This window comes from Aspergillus affinis (genome assembly GCF_023601865.1).
Source record: "Aspergillus affinis strain CMG 70 chromosome Unknown NODE_59_length_196328_cov_85_596298, whole genome shotgun sequence".
Classification (NCBI taxonomy): Eukaryota; Fungi; Ascomycota; class Eurotiomycetes; order Eurotiales; family Aspergillaceae; genus Aspergillus; species Aspergillus affinis.
In genome coordinates this window covers 139,046-155,368 of record NW_026515840.1, presented here as the reverse complement: position 1 = coordinate 155,368, position 16,323 = coordinate 139,046, and the positions used below count along the sequence as shown (strand labels likewise).

General features: G+C 50.5%; 6 protein-coding genes across 6 annotated transcripts; 4 read left to right on the top strand and 2 right to left on the bottom strand.

The window, feature by feature from the left end:
* Positions 1 to 1,969: 1,969 nt before the first annotated feature.
* KD926_008711 (uncharacterized protein) lies at positions 1,970 to 2,428 on the top strand (the record flags this gene model as incomplete). The annotated part of the gene is made up of 2 exons (XM_053101463.1): positions 1,970 to 2,034; positions 2,086 to 2,428. 2 exons carry the CDS (start codon positions 1,970 to 1,972, stop codon positions 2,426 to 2,428), a joined length of 408 nt encoding a protein of 135 aa, XP_052955001.1.
* Positions 2,429 to 2,791: 363 nt separating this feature from the next.
* On the top strand, positions 2,792 to 3,586 carry KD926_008710 (Fungal Zn binuclear cluster domain containing protein; the record flags this gene model as incomplete). The annotated part of the gene is made up of 1 exon (XM_053101462.1): positions 2,792 to 3,586. One exon carries the CDS (start codon positions 2,792 to 2,794, stop codon positions 3,584 to 3,586), a length of 795 nt encoding a protein of 264 aa, XP_052955000.1.
* A 225-nt stretch (positions 3,587 to 3,811) lies between these two features.
* KD926_008709 (uncharacterized protein) lies at positions 3,812 to 4,917 on the bottom strand (the record flags this gene model as incomplete). Its single annotated transcript, XM_053101461.1, has 2 exons — positions 3,812 to 4,413; positions 4,635 to 4,917. The coding sequence occupies 2 exons, from the start codon at positions 4,915 to 4,917 to the stop codon at positions 3,812 to 3,814; spliced, it is 885 nt and encodes a 294-aa protein (XP_052954999.1).
* A 1,059-nt stretch (positions 4,918 to 5,976) lies between these two features.
* On the bottom strand, positions 5,977 to 10,704 carry KD926_008708 (uncharacterized protein; the record flags this gene model as incomplete). The annotated part of the gene is made up of 12 exons (XM_053101460.1): positions 5,977 to 6,829; positions 6,887 to 7,042; positions 7,093 to 7,317; positions 7,376 to 7,508; positions 7,557 to 7,765; positions 7,816 to 8,790; positions 8,893 to 8,975; positions 9,049 to 9,340; positions 9,550 to 9,721; positions 9,795 to 10,508; positions 10,570 to 10,605; positions 10,671 to 10,704. The coding sequence occupies 12 exons, from the start codon at positions 10,702 to 10,704 to the stop codon at positions 5,977 to 5,979; spliced, it is 3,882 nt and encodes a 1,293-aa protein (XP_052954998.1).
* Positions 10,705 to 11,475: 771 nt separating this feature from the next.
* Positions 11,476 to 13,631, top strand: KD926_008707 (alpha/beta-hydrolase; the record flags this gene model as incomplete). Its single annotated transcript, XM_053101459.1, has 6 exons — positions 11,476 to 11,944; positions 11,995 to 12,111; positions 12,169 to 12,252; positions 12,305 to 12,349; positions 12,408 to 12,501; positions 12,560 to 13,631. The coding sequence occupies 6 exons, from the start codon at positions 11,476 to 11,478 to the stop codon at positions 13,629 to 13,631; spliced, it is 1,881 nt and encodes a 626-aa protein (XP_052954997.1).
* A 1,171-nt stretch (positions 13,632 to 14,802) lies between these two features.
* KD926_008706 (uncharacterized protein) lies at positions 14,803 to 15,913 on the top strand (the record flags this gene model as incomplete). The annotated part of the gene is made up of 2 exons (XM_053101457.1): positions 14,803 to 15,188; positions 15,262 to 15,913. The coding sequence occupies 2 exons, from the start codon at positions 14,803 to 14,805 to the stop codon at positions 15,911 to 15,913; spliced, it is 1,038 nt and encodes a 345-aa protein (XP_052954996.1).
* Positions 15,914 to 16,323: the final 410 nt, after the last annotated feature.

Sequence of the window (16,323 nt, the reverse complement as noted above, 5' to 3'; positions counted from 1 at the left end):
CATGTCCTCGTAAATGATCGCGCCCTGCTGACTCTCGATACGAGTCCCACTGGCATATAGCCCAGCGGCGTTCCTCAGTCATTGTTTCGGTATAGCCGAAATGATAAAACTAAGTCCTATGAAGTATACGTCTTTGTCACTTTGTCTCAGGGCCTAGGATATGCGTATACAGCGTGGATAGTATGATGAAAACATCCCCTTGTCTGAATTGATTTAGTTATATTAACGAAAGCGTCGCTCTCTACTCCAATAGTAAAAACTCCACAAAGAGAATCTGACTGTTAATCACCCAAAGCACGAGAGTGTTCTCATCATGATGGCTGGCGAGATACTGATCATCATAATAACACTTTCAATTGGTACGGATCGCAATATAATCCACTCCAACCCCGAAGCCGAATCAGCACAACCTGGAGAGCTGATCTGATGACATCCGAGCCTCTCTGAAGCTTATTGAATGATTTTCATCTCTCTCTCTCAGAAGTTATTAAATGTCACAGAAGAGGTATCAAGGACCTTGAACCAGCTGTATATTTGCTTATTTTACTATTGTAAAGAGTTCCAACGTTTACTCCAGCCGTTTATTACCCTCAAAATCGGTCTCAATCTTTTCAGTGAAGACATCGCCATTACGCGCGAAAAAGACTTTTTTCAGATTACATATTTTTTACTCCCGGGTTCTTTGGAGTGGATCGCTCTAAAATAATCCTTGTAATCGCAATAAAAGAATCGGCACACTTACATCATACGGTCTTCTAAGATTATTTAGCTTCGTAGGTAGTGTCCCTTCCAATTCAATCTAATAACGTTCAGGGTTCACCAGCTCTTCCAGAACACCAGTCGAGATGGTCGCTGAATGGCAGCCAATTTAAACGAAAACAATGATTTCGCGAAGTGAGGCGAAACTAGAGGATTGACTCCGTATTAAAATAACAAACACTTAAGGAAAAGAACATTGCGCGATAGAATTCCATCCTTTACAAGAAGGCAAGCCAAATCAAAGATTTCCTAAAGATTATATGCCTTACTGGGGCTTGTTCGAACCAGAATTCTACCTTTGATGAACAGGATGTTATGTTTATAAAAATAAACCGCCTTCAGCAGGTTCGTCAATACTCTTTTTTCGGTTGCCTATGAAGGAGCCTAGAACATAGTAGTTTAATGAATAACACGCGAACATTACCACTTCGTTAAAAATTATAGTCTTATTAAACTATTCCGCGAGTCACAACTTTCGTCGTGGAATCTTGAAGCTACATAAACAGTCACGCGGGATTCAATATCCGGTCATTGGGGATGATTGACAGCAACTAAATAAACTTGATATTCAGAATGTCCACATCAACGTCGACTTAACTACATTAACACCAAAATTCTTAAACATTTAAATATATCACTTACTCTTCTCCTGCAGTCTTTCGAGGAACGTTATATTCAATGCTGAGCCCATAGAGTTCCGTATCGAATGGTTTTACCAGTTTCAATAAGTAAATTTCGTTGGTGGATCTAGTCAAGACATACCACGACAGTTACGTTATACTTAGAATGTTATGTAATTTAGGCTTTTTAACGATCTGTTCACCATAGTAGAGAAAAGATTAGAGAAAGGAGACACAAGAGACGGGGGGGCGAAGGAAGAGAATCTTCCCGTTATGCGGTTCGGCCGACTCCGGAGGCCGACTCGCTGTTCGGTGTTCCCTCATTCCCTCCTCAAGTTGGTCAATCCCTAGAAACATTAAAAAAGATGAGTTCACGGAAATCCTCGCCTGCTAAGCCAAGTTCCACTCGATCAGCTGAGACGGGTCTACAATGGACTTGGCCCAACTGGATCAGACTGGAAGGCAAGACGCCAATATCGATGGAGAGCTCCTAAAGACACGGAAAATCCCGTTGCTTATAATTACTCTTCAGACGAAGTTCTTCCCATACCTTAGTGACTTTCTTCGCTTCTGGAATCATCACACCAACCATGCCTTCTGACCCGGATTCCATTGAGATGCGAATTAGTAACAACGAGAATGGAGGCTCTACGAGGTACGCATCTATACTTATCACAAACTGTGTATCATTACTAACGGGGTCCAGTCAGCTCGTTTCTGCCTCTAAACCAACGTCCTTCTACATCGCACACGCGGTGAAACGCAAGAATCGGCACAAGTTCCAGTTCCGCCCAACTGTGGTTTTACAGCTACAAATCATTTCACCGGCGGGGCGTCCGGTTCTAGCTTTCACGCTCTGGCACCCGGGTCTCTTCAGTTTGAGATCGGTCAAGAAGGCCTTTTCGCGATTGAGACTGCGAACCACCGATATATACGCGTCCCTGTTCGAAGAGAGCGACGAATGTCTAAACGAGGAGCATATCGAAGAGAATGGGTCCGTTGCAGCCCTCCAGCAAGAATCTGCAAACGGGAAAATCTCGTACATCTGAGGGTGGCTGGTTTGGAAGGATGATGAAGTGGGAAGGGGATGGGCTTTCACTGTCTATGGCGTAACAACACGGGGAAACTTTGGTCAATGTCCACCCACGAGTCGACCCGTGGACTTGAGATCACTGCGCTAGATAGTGGCTATGATGGCCAAAAATATCATGCAGGGTGGCTCAAGGATAACTGAATATTTGTGGATAACCACCTCACTGAGGAGATCCCTCTGAGGGATCTGTAATTAGCTTTCGCGGCGTATATAGCATGAAATGAGAGAGAATGGCTTGTTCATACGAGACCAACAATCGTGACAGAATCCATGTTTTTTATGACGCAAAGAGGAAAAATAAAAAGAGATTCAGGCTTCGATGAAAGTACCGGTAGCAGCAGTCACGTGTTGGCAAGTACACTGGAGAAGTCATGTTCATGGAGCGCTGAACTACCTATCCAAGGCTGGCGATCTTGATGTCGAACCCGGCTCAGATTTACACACAGTTCTCTTGCAGTTTCTCTGTCTCGCCGTGTTCGGTAATCACACATCAGGCTTCGATCTTGAAAGCCTAATCGCACAGCTCCCCGACTCAAGCGACTACTTATGTCGGTATCATAATATCAGCAAATTCCTCCTGCGAACGGTCCTACCAATCTATCGCATATCGTCTAGCCTGCCGGACTCTGATCGGCTGGCCCAGCAACTGGAGCTTCAAGCGTATCTCAGCGCCCCATCTAGTATCCCTGAACAACGGTCAGACGCCACCAAGAAAAACTCAACGAACCTTCATTACTCTCATGTCTATGATTATTCTCTGTTGATATTTATCCAGCGAAAGATTCATCATCGGCCACCAGCCGAAATCCAATACATGGTCAAAGCTGATCTTCACCATCTCGAGATCAGCGAAATCAAGGCCCAGGGCTCGAATGGATGTATTCTTCTGTGGCCTTGTCTTGTCATTGCGGTAGAATGCAATGACCCGGTTATGAGAACGCGCTCCTTGGAATGGTTCCAGTCAAAACATCGCCACGGATTCAAGAGCCTCGACAATGCTAAACAAATATGCGTCGACTATTGGGCGTGGAGAGACAACAATCCCTTGAGGGCCCGGAGCGTGACATGGCAGGATTTCGTTCGAGGGACTAATTACGACGTTGTTCCATTGTAAATTATCGAAGAAATAGGGTGCTCTCCCACGGTTCTTTGTCAGAGCAGAACACTTTCTTGTCCTCACTCCGGAACCAGCGATTTTCATCTATGCTCATCAAGTCCCGAGGGGTTTCATTCTATATCCATACTCTAATGATTTAGTATATCGAGGTCACAACTAATCACGCTTATACGCATTGAAACCAGTCATAATAATCAAGGATCTATACTCCACAGAAACACATCATCCCGACCGACTCCTCTTCGGTGTCCCCATCAACTCCGCCGGTGGCTCGTTCAATTCAGCCGAATATCCTCCCTGCTCTGGAGGTGCACTCGTCACCGTCAGCCCAGACATCCCTATCCCCATCCCTATTCCCCCAATCTGTTGCTGCTGCTGCTGTTTCTGCTGCCCCTTCCCCAAATAAACCCCTCTCCCGTGTGCCCCCAACACAGCAGCCTCAACCTTCCTCCTCTTCCTCCTCTCCAAAAACGCCCACCCGAGCGCCGACATCGCCAACACCCCCAACGGCACACCCACCCCGGCCCCAATCGCCGTTCTCACGGACCCAATCCCGCCCGTCGATTCACAGGGACCCGAATCCTCCGCCATCCCTGTGACATTCGTATTAGTCTCGTTGTTATCCCCCACGGTGGTGACGTTCTCCAGGGCCGCGCGACCAAGCAGGACTTTTGCGGATGGCATCTCGAATGGCATTTCACCGTTCGCGCATGTCACGTTGCCGGTTTCTGAGTCGTAGATCGGGTTACCGCAGCAGTAGGTTGATGTGCCGTCGAGGAAGAGGAGGCTGATGATGGAACAGCCGCCGCCAATGTTATTTTGGGCTGTTGTGGGCATTTTTGTTAGTTTGTTTCTTTCTTCTGTTTTGGTTTGTTCATCTTGGTGCAAGATAGGTATATATATGTGTGTAATTTCTTGATGGTGAAGAACGAGGATTGATTTGGTCGGACAGGATAAAGAGCCGAGTTAGGGCTCAACATCCCAAACGGGAAGCCTGCTGCATACGCTATAGAAAGAGGAGCGGGTAGGAAATGAAGGAACATACACCCCGAACATAACTGCGGACAATCCGCACCCCAATTCTGATCCGTACAGCTCCCCCTGGACAGCACATATGGCTGATGCGACACGCTATAGCAGTATCCGTTGTCCAGGCAGATATCGCCGGCCGTGCAGCAGTGCGTATACGTGTCCGAGGTGCAGGGCACGTCGTTGGAGATGCTGTGGTCGGGAAAGTAGCAGGTGCGGGTCTTTTCGGTGACGGCGTGCTGGGCGAGGAGCGTGGATATGGCGAGGTTTAGGATAGGTAGGAGGCGTAGACGGCACATGGTGATATGTGGTTGTGGATATGGTGATATTTTTAGATCGTGAAGTCAAAGTTCGTGTCTTTTTCAAATGGTGGGGGATTTATTAAATGGTAAAGCCAGAAACAAAGATTGATGATAAGCGTTCTTTCCTCGTGAGTATACATGACATCTAGCAGCAACGGAGACCAAAGCAGAGGCAGAAGAAACACGAGGAAATAGCGGGACTTGATTTCTTATATTAAACCCTTAGCACCTCATGTTCCTGACATGATCTGACAGCCTGTCTCCTTGCCTACTGGCAGACAAAGCCTGGGACGTGGGGGCCAGGAGAAACAGTGAATGCTGCAGACTGGAGTTAATCGCATCGCGCCTGTCATAGCCTCCTCTGTGGTGAACTTGGCGTTCGGCGCGGAAATCTGGGCATTGAGGCTGTGGATGCAAGAAGTTGTGTTTGACAGTCGGTCTCAATCGAAGTTTAATATCACAAGTAATAAAGAAAGAGAAGGAAGACCTGAACTTTAGGGGTGTTGGAAGCTAGGGTTTATAGGTATACTGTTCGAAATACAATTGGAGCTGAACCTGAACCCTTCGATTCCCAGAAACAGTCCTATGATACTAATGCAATGATCTAATGCAGGAAACATGCACTAAATCGGCCATACTTCACACCATCTCCTGACTACACAGCCTCATCCCTGCGTGAAGAAAAATATAAGCGCAACCGCCGGACCCCAAGTCTCGAGACCAGGCCAACGCAGCGTCTCAAAACCAAGAAATTGGCACGGTTTCGCACCAAAGGCTGTGGGGAAATACCCTCAGGGTCATCATTACCTATGACTTACTGACAATAGTCATTAGGTACCCGGTCATGATGCTAGTCAAGGAGCTGAAAATAGTAACACCTTAGCTGCGGAATAGACTGGCGATCGACGATTGGATTGACGGATCTCTTGCCTGTCAGATCTGAGGAAGGGACAGCATTGTCGTATACATACGAGGGACTGTACGTTCACGTCCCAGTGAAAGTAAAATATGCTACAGCAAAATGTCTTATATATAAATGGGTCTCCTTTCATCTGCTTATAAAGAACCACCTCCAAGCCCGTTCCCGGGTGGAGAATCCCACCAAGGCTCGATATCCGATAGACTGGGCATTGCAGGGTCATCGCCATACGCATTGGCGCCTCCCAATTGACCGAGTCCGGGATCTTCCAGTGCGCCCGAGAGTAGCTGCAGATCGGAATTGCGGATCCAGTCGAATTCGCCCGGTTGGCAAGTACCCAGCTGCCGGCTGGGATCCAGCGGTGCTGCAGCGCGAAGTGGATCGGCTTGGTTCGGTAGTGGACCAGGAGCCTGTAGTGAGTTCACTGGCATCGGGAATGGGTATGAGGCATGCCCTCTTGGTGCAGAAATCCGGCTCTTCTTTCGGGAAGTATTCGCTTCTGAGTTGCTGCCTGCCAGCTGCTGCGCCGATGGTCGCCGGCTGACTTGTCGCTTGGCACCGGAACGGCGCATGTGAGCTTGCCATCTTCGTTGAAGGCTGACAAGGAAGTCGCGCGTGCGTTTGGCGTTCTCGAAGGACTGGCCCAGTTCGTCTAGGGCCCGGAAGCAAAGGTTGAGATATGCGACCATTCCTGTATTGCTGCTACTACTGTCGCCATTGCTTCGGCTTGACGGCGTCGAGTTGGAGATGGTCACGTAGAGGAGCATCAGAGCTGCACTGAAGATCATGGCCACAACTTGGTTGTTCATACGACGGAAGGTGTAGTGTTTTTCATAGAGATGAAGAAGTCGTGCGATGGCGGTGGCGGACTCGACGCACATTCTTCGAGCGTGATGATAGCCAGGTCCCTGGCGCGGACTGCGTGGCTGAATGTAACTTTTCGACACCCACGGCCGATGAGTGAAGATGACAATTTGATGATATTGCATACTGTTCCAATTAATCTATGTCTTGGTGTCTCGTTTGTGGAAGTTTTTTTTGACTTACTGTAGCATGAGAAGATGGGGCAGTTTTGGAGTCGTGTCATTATCCATGTCGATGTCCAGTGTCGAAGGCAAGTTGGCCTTCCAGGCGAATAGGTCATCGGTCACCGTATGGCATAACCTTTGCAGGTCGTGTCGACCAATATCGGAACAGCCATATCTATGCCAGCATAAGCTCATGCGTATCAATCACCATTACGGGACACTTACAGAATGTGACCAACAGGAGATATTATCTCCCATAGAATAGCGAATTGTCTGCTCACAAGTTCGTTGGGGTTCCTAACCCCATTCTTCGAAGGTTCTAGATCCCCAGGTAGTCCGTATGGATACCAGGTGCTTTCTTTCCCTATCCCCAGGCCCGACGCAGGCTTCGGAACGGTGATATCTCCCGCATTCATCCGGAACGGTCGGCCTAGGTAGAAGCCCCAGAAGCTAAAGAAGTCAGTCCCAAGGCTCCTAGGTAATGCCTAGTGGTGGTGATCTAACTTACTGATCTGCTGTGTAGCTCCCCCAGAACGCTATTCGCCGTACATCGGCTTCAAAAGCGCTGATTTCTCTCTTTTCGACGTACGGCGTCATGTCAATGTGCAATCCAAGGTCGAAGGCAAGCCTCATGGACATTCCTAGAACATATTAGCCCGTGTCTTTGGCCGCTTATAACTTCCGCATACCGCTATACAACCAACCGCGCGCATCGCGATTTGATGATCCTTCATGACAGCTTAAAATGACGAGTGCTTGTACTGTGGCGACACACGGCGAGTCCAGCTCAATTTCAAGCAGAGCCTTAGCTCTATCTGCAAAAAATTCGGATAGGGACTTGGGAAATGTGATAAAGGTCGGGTGATACCGCGCCTCGAAGGCACTACCAATAGCGCACCTAGAATATGTCAATAGGCAGTAATTGGTAAAGGAAAGTCGTGAGCATACATTGCATTGGTAAGAACCTCTGAGTAGAACGGCGTATCATCAAGCTCGTTCCGCCACTTGGACCTGGCAATCATATACATCTCCTTATCCACGACATAAGTGCTCGGGTTCTGCCATGTAAAATACAGCTCCACGAGATGATCCTCAAGTGCTTGATCCACCGACTGTCCAACGCGCAGGTGGTTCAAAATGTCCTGCCCGTCGTGACGGACAGTGCGCGCGTCCGGACGTTGACGCTGCTGCGTCGCCGAGACATCTACCAAATTCAAGTTCGAGGTGGCCCCGTAGAAGCGCAAATGGCCATCCCCGGCAATTTTCAACGTTCCGATCCGATTCGAGATCTGCTCGATAACATCCTTCTCGGCCTCGTCTTCTTCCCCGCTGTCCGAGTCATAATCCCTGTTGTTCCACGTCTGTCCCAGCAGCACACCCGGTTGCTGTTGCATATCCTGGGACAAATGGAAGCTGTCGGGACTGAGACTGTTCTCATGCGAACCACTCGGCGCACCATTGATATTCGCATAAATAGTGTCGAGGCTCTCCGCTGTGGGTAGAGTGAACCCCCAACTGGGTGGCGGATAGTGGCTCGACAAGCCAGAATTGGCTGCGAGCGGGTTTATCGTCTCCGGAATTTTCTCGGCCGCGGAAAGAATTGTTTGCGCAGAAGGAAATGCGTTTTGCGCCGGGGAGGGAATCCCTGCCAGGCTGTCAATCGAGTCTAGCCTTCTATCGAACGTAGACGGCCCGGGTGTATCTTGAGCCGGCGACGGCGTAACGACCGATTGCGAGCGCGCATTCTGAGAATCCGTGCGTTTTGCCAACCCTCGAGGAATCTGAAGCGTATCCAATACTCGGTTGATACCCGACTCATCCTCGGGGTTCATCGGAGGCGGTTCTAGCCCGTGGTCATATATAAACTGACATAGTTGGTCGATTCGGGCGGAAAAAAGCTCTGTCGCCGCTCGCAGTGACACTCTGGATGGGACATGGTCAGCCCCTCTTGTTCAACAATTCATTACACAATATCCTTCAACCACCTGGATATTCGAAGAATGGAGGCGCAGAGCCAGGACTTACTTCCGTTTGTCATCCCCATGTTGGTATTTGCATTCCTTGCCTTTTCGCTCGCAGTTATGGCAATGGGGAGTCGCTCCGTCGCACTAGACCTCAAGTGTTAATTCGGCGTGCGATATTGTAGGATCGTAGGGGAAATTCAACATACTCGGATCTTACTCTCACGACACGGAACGCAAGCGGTAGTGACATGCTTACGCGGAGCCCTTTTGGGCTTGGAGTCTGACTCCATGATTTGGACGACTGGAGAGCTGCGACCGCGGGGAATGGTGAAATTTCGCCCCGACCGTGAGAGAGAAGAGAAGGTTGCGAAAGATGGACGGTGAAAGTGGATTCACGGAGCGAAAGCGAAAATTGATACGTGGTCAACCGACATCGAGAGAGCGCACAATCGACATAATCGTATGCAGTGTAAAGACGGAGGGAGTTGGCATGGCACAGCAGCGTCCAGCTGGAGATGGTTGAGTCTGGGGAAGAGAAGGTGAAGATGGTTCAATGGCGGCGAGTAGTAATCCGGTCGCCGTGCGGGCCAGACTTTGGGGGATTTCCCCACTCTCCGCTGATCTTGTACTGATTATTCCAGGGGATTTTTGACTTTACATGCACTCATCATTTTGACACTACTATATACTCGGAATTACTAACTACTAGGTAAATCACCAGTTGCTGGTGCGCTTGAGCGCCTCGTTCTGCACCACCTCAACCCAGTAGTTGTCGGGATCCAGCACGAAGGCCACATTTCTCATGCGGCCGTCTGTCAAACGCTTCTTCCAGTTGACGTTCAGCGACTCGAACCGGTCACAGGCGGCGTTGAGATCGTCGACAGACACGCCTGTGGTAACGTCATTAGCAACCACAGCCCTTCAAACCCGTCCAGTCTCCGTCGACTGATTGGTGGTACTTACAGATGTGTCCGAATCCCTGGGGCTCGGTGTTACCGTTGTGGTAGACCTGGCCCTCCTGGTTCTCGGTGCCATAGTTCCAGGTCAACTCGAGCAGACCTTCCCACTCGGCCACCGGGTTCTTGGCGTTCTCCTGCACCTGCGGGTTGGGCTTGGGGTATCCCAAGAAGTACAGGTTGAAGCCGGCCTCCTTGTTCTCGGAAGTCCGCAGCAGAGTCATGCCCATGACCTCCTGGTAGAACTTCAGACTGCTCTCGGCGGACTTGACTCGGAGCATGGTGTGGTTGAATCGGTAGTTGCCGGGGTCGGTGGTAGTGCCGACATCCTCGTCGTGGCGACGGATGAGCTCGACCCAGTATCCATCGGGATCCTTAGCGAAAGCAATGTTTCGCATCCGACCCTCGGTCAGCTTCTTCTGGAATGGGTACCCGGCATCCTCGATTCTCTTGCAGGCCGACTCGATGTTGTCCACGGAGATGGCGATGTGCCCGAAACCGCGGTGGGGTTCCGTGTTTCCGTTCACCACGCTGTAGTTGGGGTCGTTCTCCGTGCCGTAGTTGTGGGTGAGTTCCAGTTGGGCCTGTCGGTCCGTGAAGTGTCGGTCACCACCCTGCAAAGAGTTGGCGCCGTTGTAGCCGAGGAAGTAGAGGGAGAACTTGGCTTCGGGGAAATCCATGTACTGGATCTGGCTAAGTCCGAGGAACTTGTAGAATTCCACTAGAGACCACAGCTATGAGCATTCTGGTCGTCAACCAGTCGACGGGGAGGATAAACGCACGAGATTTCTTCGGATCCTTGACCCGGATCATAGTGTCTATTTAAGCAGACACCATTGTCAGCCATCAGCCGTCAGGAATTGAAGGATCGTCGATCACTTACGGTTAAGCTTATACTGGGAGGTATCGGAAGCCATGGTTGCGAGAGTTCTATTGGTTCCTGGAACAACCTTGTGAGCGAGAATCGCAGATGAGTGGGGGGAAAGGAATCGGAAGGACAGCCCACCTGGGAAGATCGAAGGTAAATTTGGGTTGAGGACCCGGATGGAAGATGGACGAAGGGAAGAAAACGCACGCCAGGCGAGCATAAGGAGGGGAGGACAAGGAGGGGCAGTGGAGAGGAAAAGTCGAGATGAAATGAGTAGTTATTCCCCCCTCCTCTCTTAGTCCGACTTTAGTGGGGGGCGGGGGGGGCTATGACGTTATGTCTGCATGGGGCAGGCGATGTCCGCAGGCACTTTGAGGCTATTCCCAGCCCTCCCCCGAGCGTTATTCCGTACTTACCGTAGAGTCCAGGAGCCCCAATTCGCAGACCGCCGAATCCTGCGCGGATCAAGCGCCCTGGGCAGGATCCCGTTTTCTCCGAACTCCGCGGCCTGGACTGCCTGTTCTTGCCCTCGTCCGTGCCGACCCACAGTAACCAACTTGAACCAACCATACTCCGGAGTAGCCCCAGCAAACCGTCTCACCAGTCTGACATGGTACAGAGTACAACATGTTGGATCTGCGCTGTTCTAGGCTGGCTCGGTGAATCCTTTAAAGTCGTTAGGCGTCTCTCCTTCGGTTCTTGCAATGGAAAATTTCTGCCAGAGTACTTACATCCAATTTAACTGATCAAGTCTCATTCTCCCTGGTTGGAGGTTGTTCTGGTTCATCCTAGAAATTGAGGCTACAGTGAGGATACAAGCATGGCCAGTGCTAGAGCTCCCACTCTGGTGGCCCTGGTCGCCGTGATTCTAGGCGTGTTAGCCGTCTACCTTCAACCCTATCGAGACTTTCTTGCTCAAAAAGGCGTCGAGTATGGATTTCACTCGCTCGGTGTGTTTTCCCTAGCACCAACTGTTATCGACCCTGTCCGAGATATTAAATATCTCGGCATCCACTCTGCTAGCATTGAGCATTTCCATGAGATCTTCTACGCAGAGAATCCTGTTGGCGAAAAACGATTTGCGCCACCGGTCCCCGTAAAGCCTTCTAAAGGATCCATCGTCGATGCGACACGGCCTGGGGCCTGGTGTCCCCAGGGTACTGGAGATATACTTCCTTTCACCAGTCGTGTAGCCAACATCAGTGAGAATTGTCTAAGTTTGAGGATCGCCCGGCCGAGCGGCGTGAGCAAGAATGCCAAGTTGCCGGTGGTGGTATGGATCCATGGAGGTAAATGACTCAGGTCCTTGCCTTTGACACCTCACTCAATGATATCTTAGGTGGTCATGCGTTGGGTTCCGGGTCAGATATCTTATATACCCCAGATGGCTTGGTCAAGCAAGCTGCGGCAGATAATCGACCTTTGATATATGTCGCCATTAACTATCGCTTCGGCAGTAAGTTTTCGCTTTTCAATTCGAGATAGCAAACATGCTTCTAACTAAAACATGCAGTGTTCGGCTTTGCGACAAGCAAAGCATTGATTGAAGCCGGACAGACAAACGTGGGTCTTCGTGACCAACGGGCCGCTCTTGAATGTATGTTCGGGTATCGTATTCTCATCTGAGCACACACTGAAATCCTTCGTAGGGGTTCGGGATAACATCGAGGTGTTTGGTGGCGATCCTAATAAAGGTAGGTTCTGTTGAAAACGTCGATCACCAAGGCCTAGAACTGACTTCTCGGGATAAAGTGACTGTCGTGGGACAAAGTGTAGGAGCTAGCGACATTGGCCTGCAGTTGACAGCATTTGACGGAACGCAAGGGGTTCCATTCCAGCAAGCAATGTGAGTAAACCGCATTGAAAATGTTTAATTTCCCGCTAACCTCGAACTCTTCACCAAGAATGATGTCGGGCGGTCCAGGCCTGAACTTCAATAGCAAGCCTGATATTGTCGCAGACAACATCGCAGCAATCGCAAGGCAGGTCGGATGTGTTGAAGATGACGATGATCAATCCTCGAAGGTCCTGGAATGCCTGCGGAATGTTCCCTTCGAGACACTGACCAATCTCTCCGTCACGGCTTCTCGCGCCGCCCGGCCACCTTTCGGCGAGGGTTTCTTCTATCCAACCATTGACGGTGACTTTATTCGCGATCGGCCATCCCAGCTGGTGCGCGCAGGCAAATTTGCCAAAGGAATTCCGATGATTGGCTCCTGGGTAACGAATGATGGGGCCTGGTATGCATCCCCTCTAGCCTCGACCGACGAAGACGTGTTGGATAGTTTTGGGCGTTGGCTTTTCAATCTGTCCAATTCAACCAAGCAGCGACTGCTAAAACTCTACCCACGTGAAGATTTCGAACACATGGTTCGAGAGGGATCCGACGGTCCGGTCTCCGCACAATACTACCGTGCCGCGCAAATGAATCGGGACATCTGGTTCACGTGCCCCGTTCTGGACTTTGCCTGGCAGTACGTCAAGAACGGCGGCGTGGAGCCGTCCCAGGTTCGAGTGTACGAGCATAACTCTACTAGGTTCACCCCTGTCTTTGAGAAAATGGGCGTCCCGATGTGGCGGATTGCTCACCTGAGTGATATCCCGTACGCCTTGAACGCCCAGAATCTTGAGGGCGGTGCGGATAACTCTGCCTCGCAGCTTGCCTTGGCCCGGGTGGTGAGCGGAGCCGTCGCGAATTTCGTGAATACGGGGAGTCCGGAGAACGAAGACGGTCAAATCAAGAGATGGCCTGCGGTCTTTTCTGGTGCAACCAGTCAAGACTTGGCCGGGGAGTCTCCAAGCAGGCTTTCAATTCAGGTGTTTGGGGGTCCATATGGGACCGGCCCAGCAATCGTTAGCAAGGATCTGGATGAGGAAAAGGCTACCGAAGCAGAAAAAGCTATCTACTGGGCGCAGCTACTCCGTAGATGCGAGTTTATCAACAGCGTGCAGATGCGGGAGGAGGCTGGCGTGTAATGGATGATACGAGCTGACAGTTCTGTCCTAGCTAATATCATCTCCCTGCTTTTATACAGCAATATCACTCGATCGTGTTAATATTATGTCGGTTCTTCCCAATGGCCACTTGGTCCCATGTATTTATATATACCTGTAAAGAATTGGAATATAACAGAACCCAATAATAAATAGCTCAAGGAACTAAATTTGACCTTCCTAAAAGCATTTAGAGAGCTGAACAGCTACCCTATTGACAAACACGTAGGATGTAGACAGCTCTCGCATCTATAAGGACAGAGCATGACGGAACAGAACGGAAGAGTCTGTACAACTCCCGCAAGAAGATCCGGTCCCTCCCGAAGGCGGTGACCCCAAGTGGTTCCCCCCAAGGCGGAATGACGGCAGCGCGTTTTCTGCCAGTCCATGGCCTTCTCCTCCGTCATGTGCTTGACTCTTGACTGGATCTCATCTCCTCCTCTTGCTTTTTTTCCCAAACTTCGTCCTTCCCATCGGATCGGCTTCTTGCAGCTTCCTCGGCGCTGGTCGCATTGTCAATTGGTCAAGGTTGGTAGTTTGCTCCCTTGTTGTCCGTCTCCATGGAGTGCCCCAACACCCCCGAGGATCATTTAGATCCATCCATCCATCATTCCATGCCATGCCCCAGCCATCCATGTGCTTTGTTGGCACTTGGAGATTGCCTGCTCGCTTGCCCCCCTTTGCATTCGACTTCCGTGCCTATTTTCTCGACTTCCTACACTCCTACATTTGCTCATCGCTTAATGCTTTCTTTTTCCTTTCGTGGCGCAATTGGTTCGGTCCTTCCAGGACCGTGCCGCTTGTTTCCCCCCATGGCACCTTTCCCCACGCTTTCGAGCGTCTTTTGAAATTCCTCCTTGTGTCCCAACAGCCCATTTCCGTCATGGATAGTTGCGAGGTCTCAAGGTCAGGCATGGAATGAAAGCGCCAGACTATTTCCTCCGTTGGGTTTCGCTCATGCCCCCCCCGAAGAGACTGTCTCTTGTTTGTGTATCTCTTGTGCCACCGATCCCTTCAGTTGTACCTCGTGTCAGACTTCATATTTGTTTTCCTTGGACTATAACACATCTCCCCACCCCCTTTGCCCATTCCTTCCTCGTTCGTACCCACAGAGTGTTCTATTCTCCCTTTTCTCACTTACCCGCGAATCAAAATGACTGAATATCAACATCCAGTTCATCCTGGCCCGTCGTGCCAACACAAACCCACCAGCGCTTGTGCCATTCCGCATCGTCCGTACTGGGCACAGAGCCAAGTTCAATACGCACAAAATCTTCTCGAGTGCTCGGGTGAACCGATCGAGTACGACCACGACGACCGAGATTACTGGGACAACTGTTTCTTTTTCCCCGAGGACTGTTCTTGGTCTCCTCCCAAGGACTGGATCGTTGAGCAGCACGACCCCAAATACGATCTCTCCCGCGACGACCCCTACGACACCATGATTCCCGGACTACCAGACATCAAGATGCTGGATGCGGAGGCCCTCAGCGACCTGCTGGAGGACAACCTCTCGCCGCCGGAAATCACCTCCATTCTGTACGATACACTTTCTTTCTTCACTGATCCGGCTTCCACATCACTGCTAACCAGTCCATCTGCGTGTGCGTAGAGTATTCGCGACCAACGGCGCCATCTTTGCCTCCGCGTCATCTCTACCGCTGCGACAATTACGAAACCTCAGCGCAACCTACGGCGCTGCCTACACCTGCTACGCCAAGAACGCGTCCAGCGGCAACCTCACGGGTGTCAACCCAGCCAGCCATCCCTCTTCCTACGTGACCGCCCAATCCGTGTCCCTAGGCGACGTCGGGTCCATCGTCTTCGAGCTCGACGACCTCGTCGCCATCGTCACGCGGATCGCCGACAAGGTCCTCCTAGCCGCCGTCGGACCCTCGAAGATGAAACCCGTAGGACCCCTCGACGGCACTTCGGGCACCACGAACGGGTTTACCATGGACGGGCCCGGGCCAACCGGTGCCCAGTTCGTGCCCCCAAACGGCACATCCCTCCATCATCCGACTTCCACCAACGGCACCACCCCGAACGACCTCTCCCGCAGCCACAGCGAATCCCACTTCCAGAGCGACGCGCATCTCGAAACGCAGTACGAAATCGACCGGAGCAGCGACCTCGCCCGTCTCTCTAGTCTCAAACTCTCCGCGTCCCCGGCCATTCTCCTCGCCCTGGAGTCCAAGTCTGCTGCGCTAGGGCGATTCCTGACCCAGAAACTCGAGGACCTCGCTAGTCCTGACGATTTTTGATGACGCCGATCTGGTCTTGTTTCCTTTCTCTCTCTCTCTCTCTCTCACATTGTTGGTGCTCCATAGGTTTGGTATTTTTCATTTACAGTACAGTTCGTACATCCATTGGCTATGATTTCAGACCTGTGATTATTGTTACACCAGGTACTTACTTTTACTTACTTATCTTGCATGTTTTGTTTTATTATTGAGCGATGTTTGGCGTATTTGATTTAATGCACATACGCTTGATCTTCACGTTTGATCAAGTGTTTCTTCATACAATCATATCATCATACCAACAAGCAACCTAAGTATATCCAGTCTCAGTAACAAACTACACTCGAGTAGCAAGGTAGAAGAAACATTTGAAATGGGTTAAAAAAAAGGATAATCCAATTAAGAGGCTAATGATATCAACAAAAAATAAG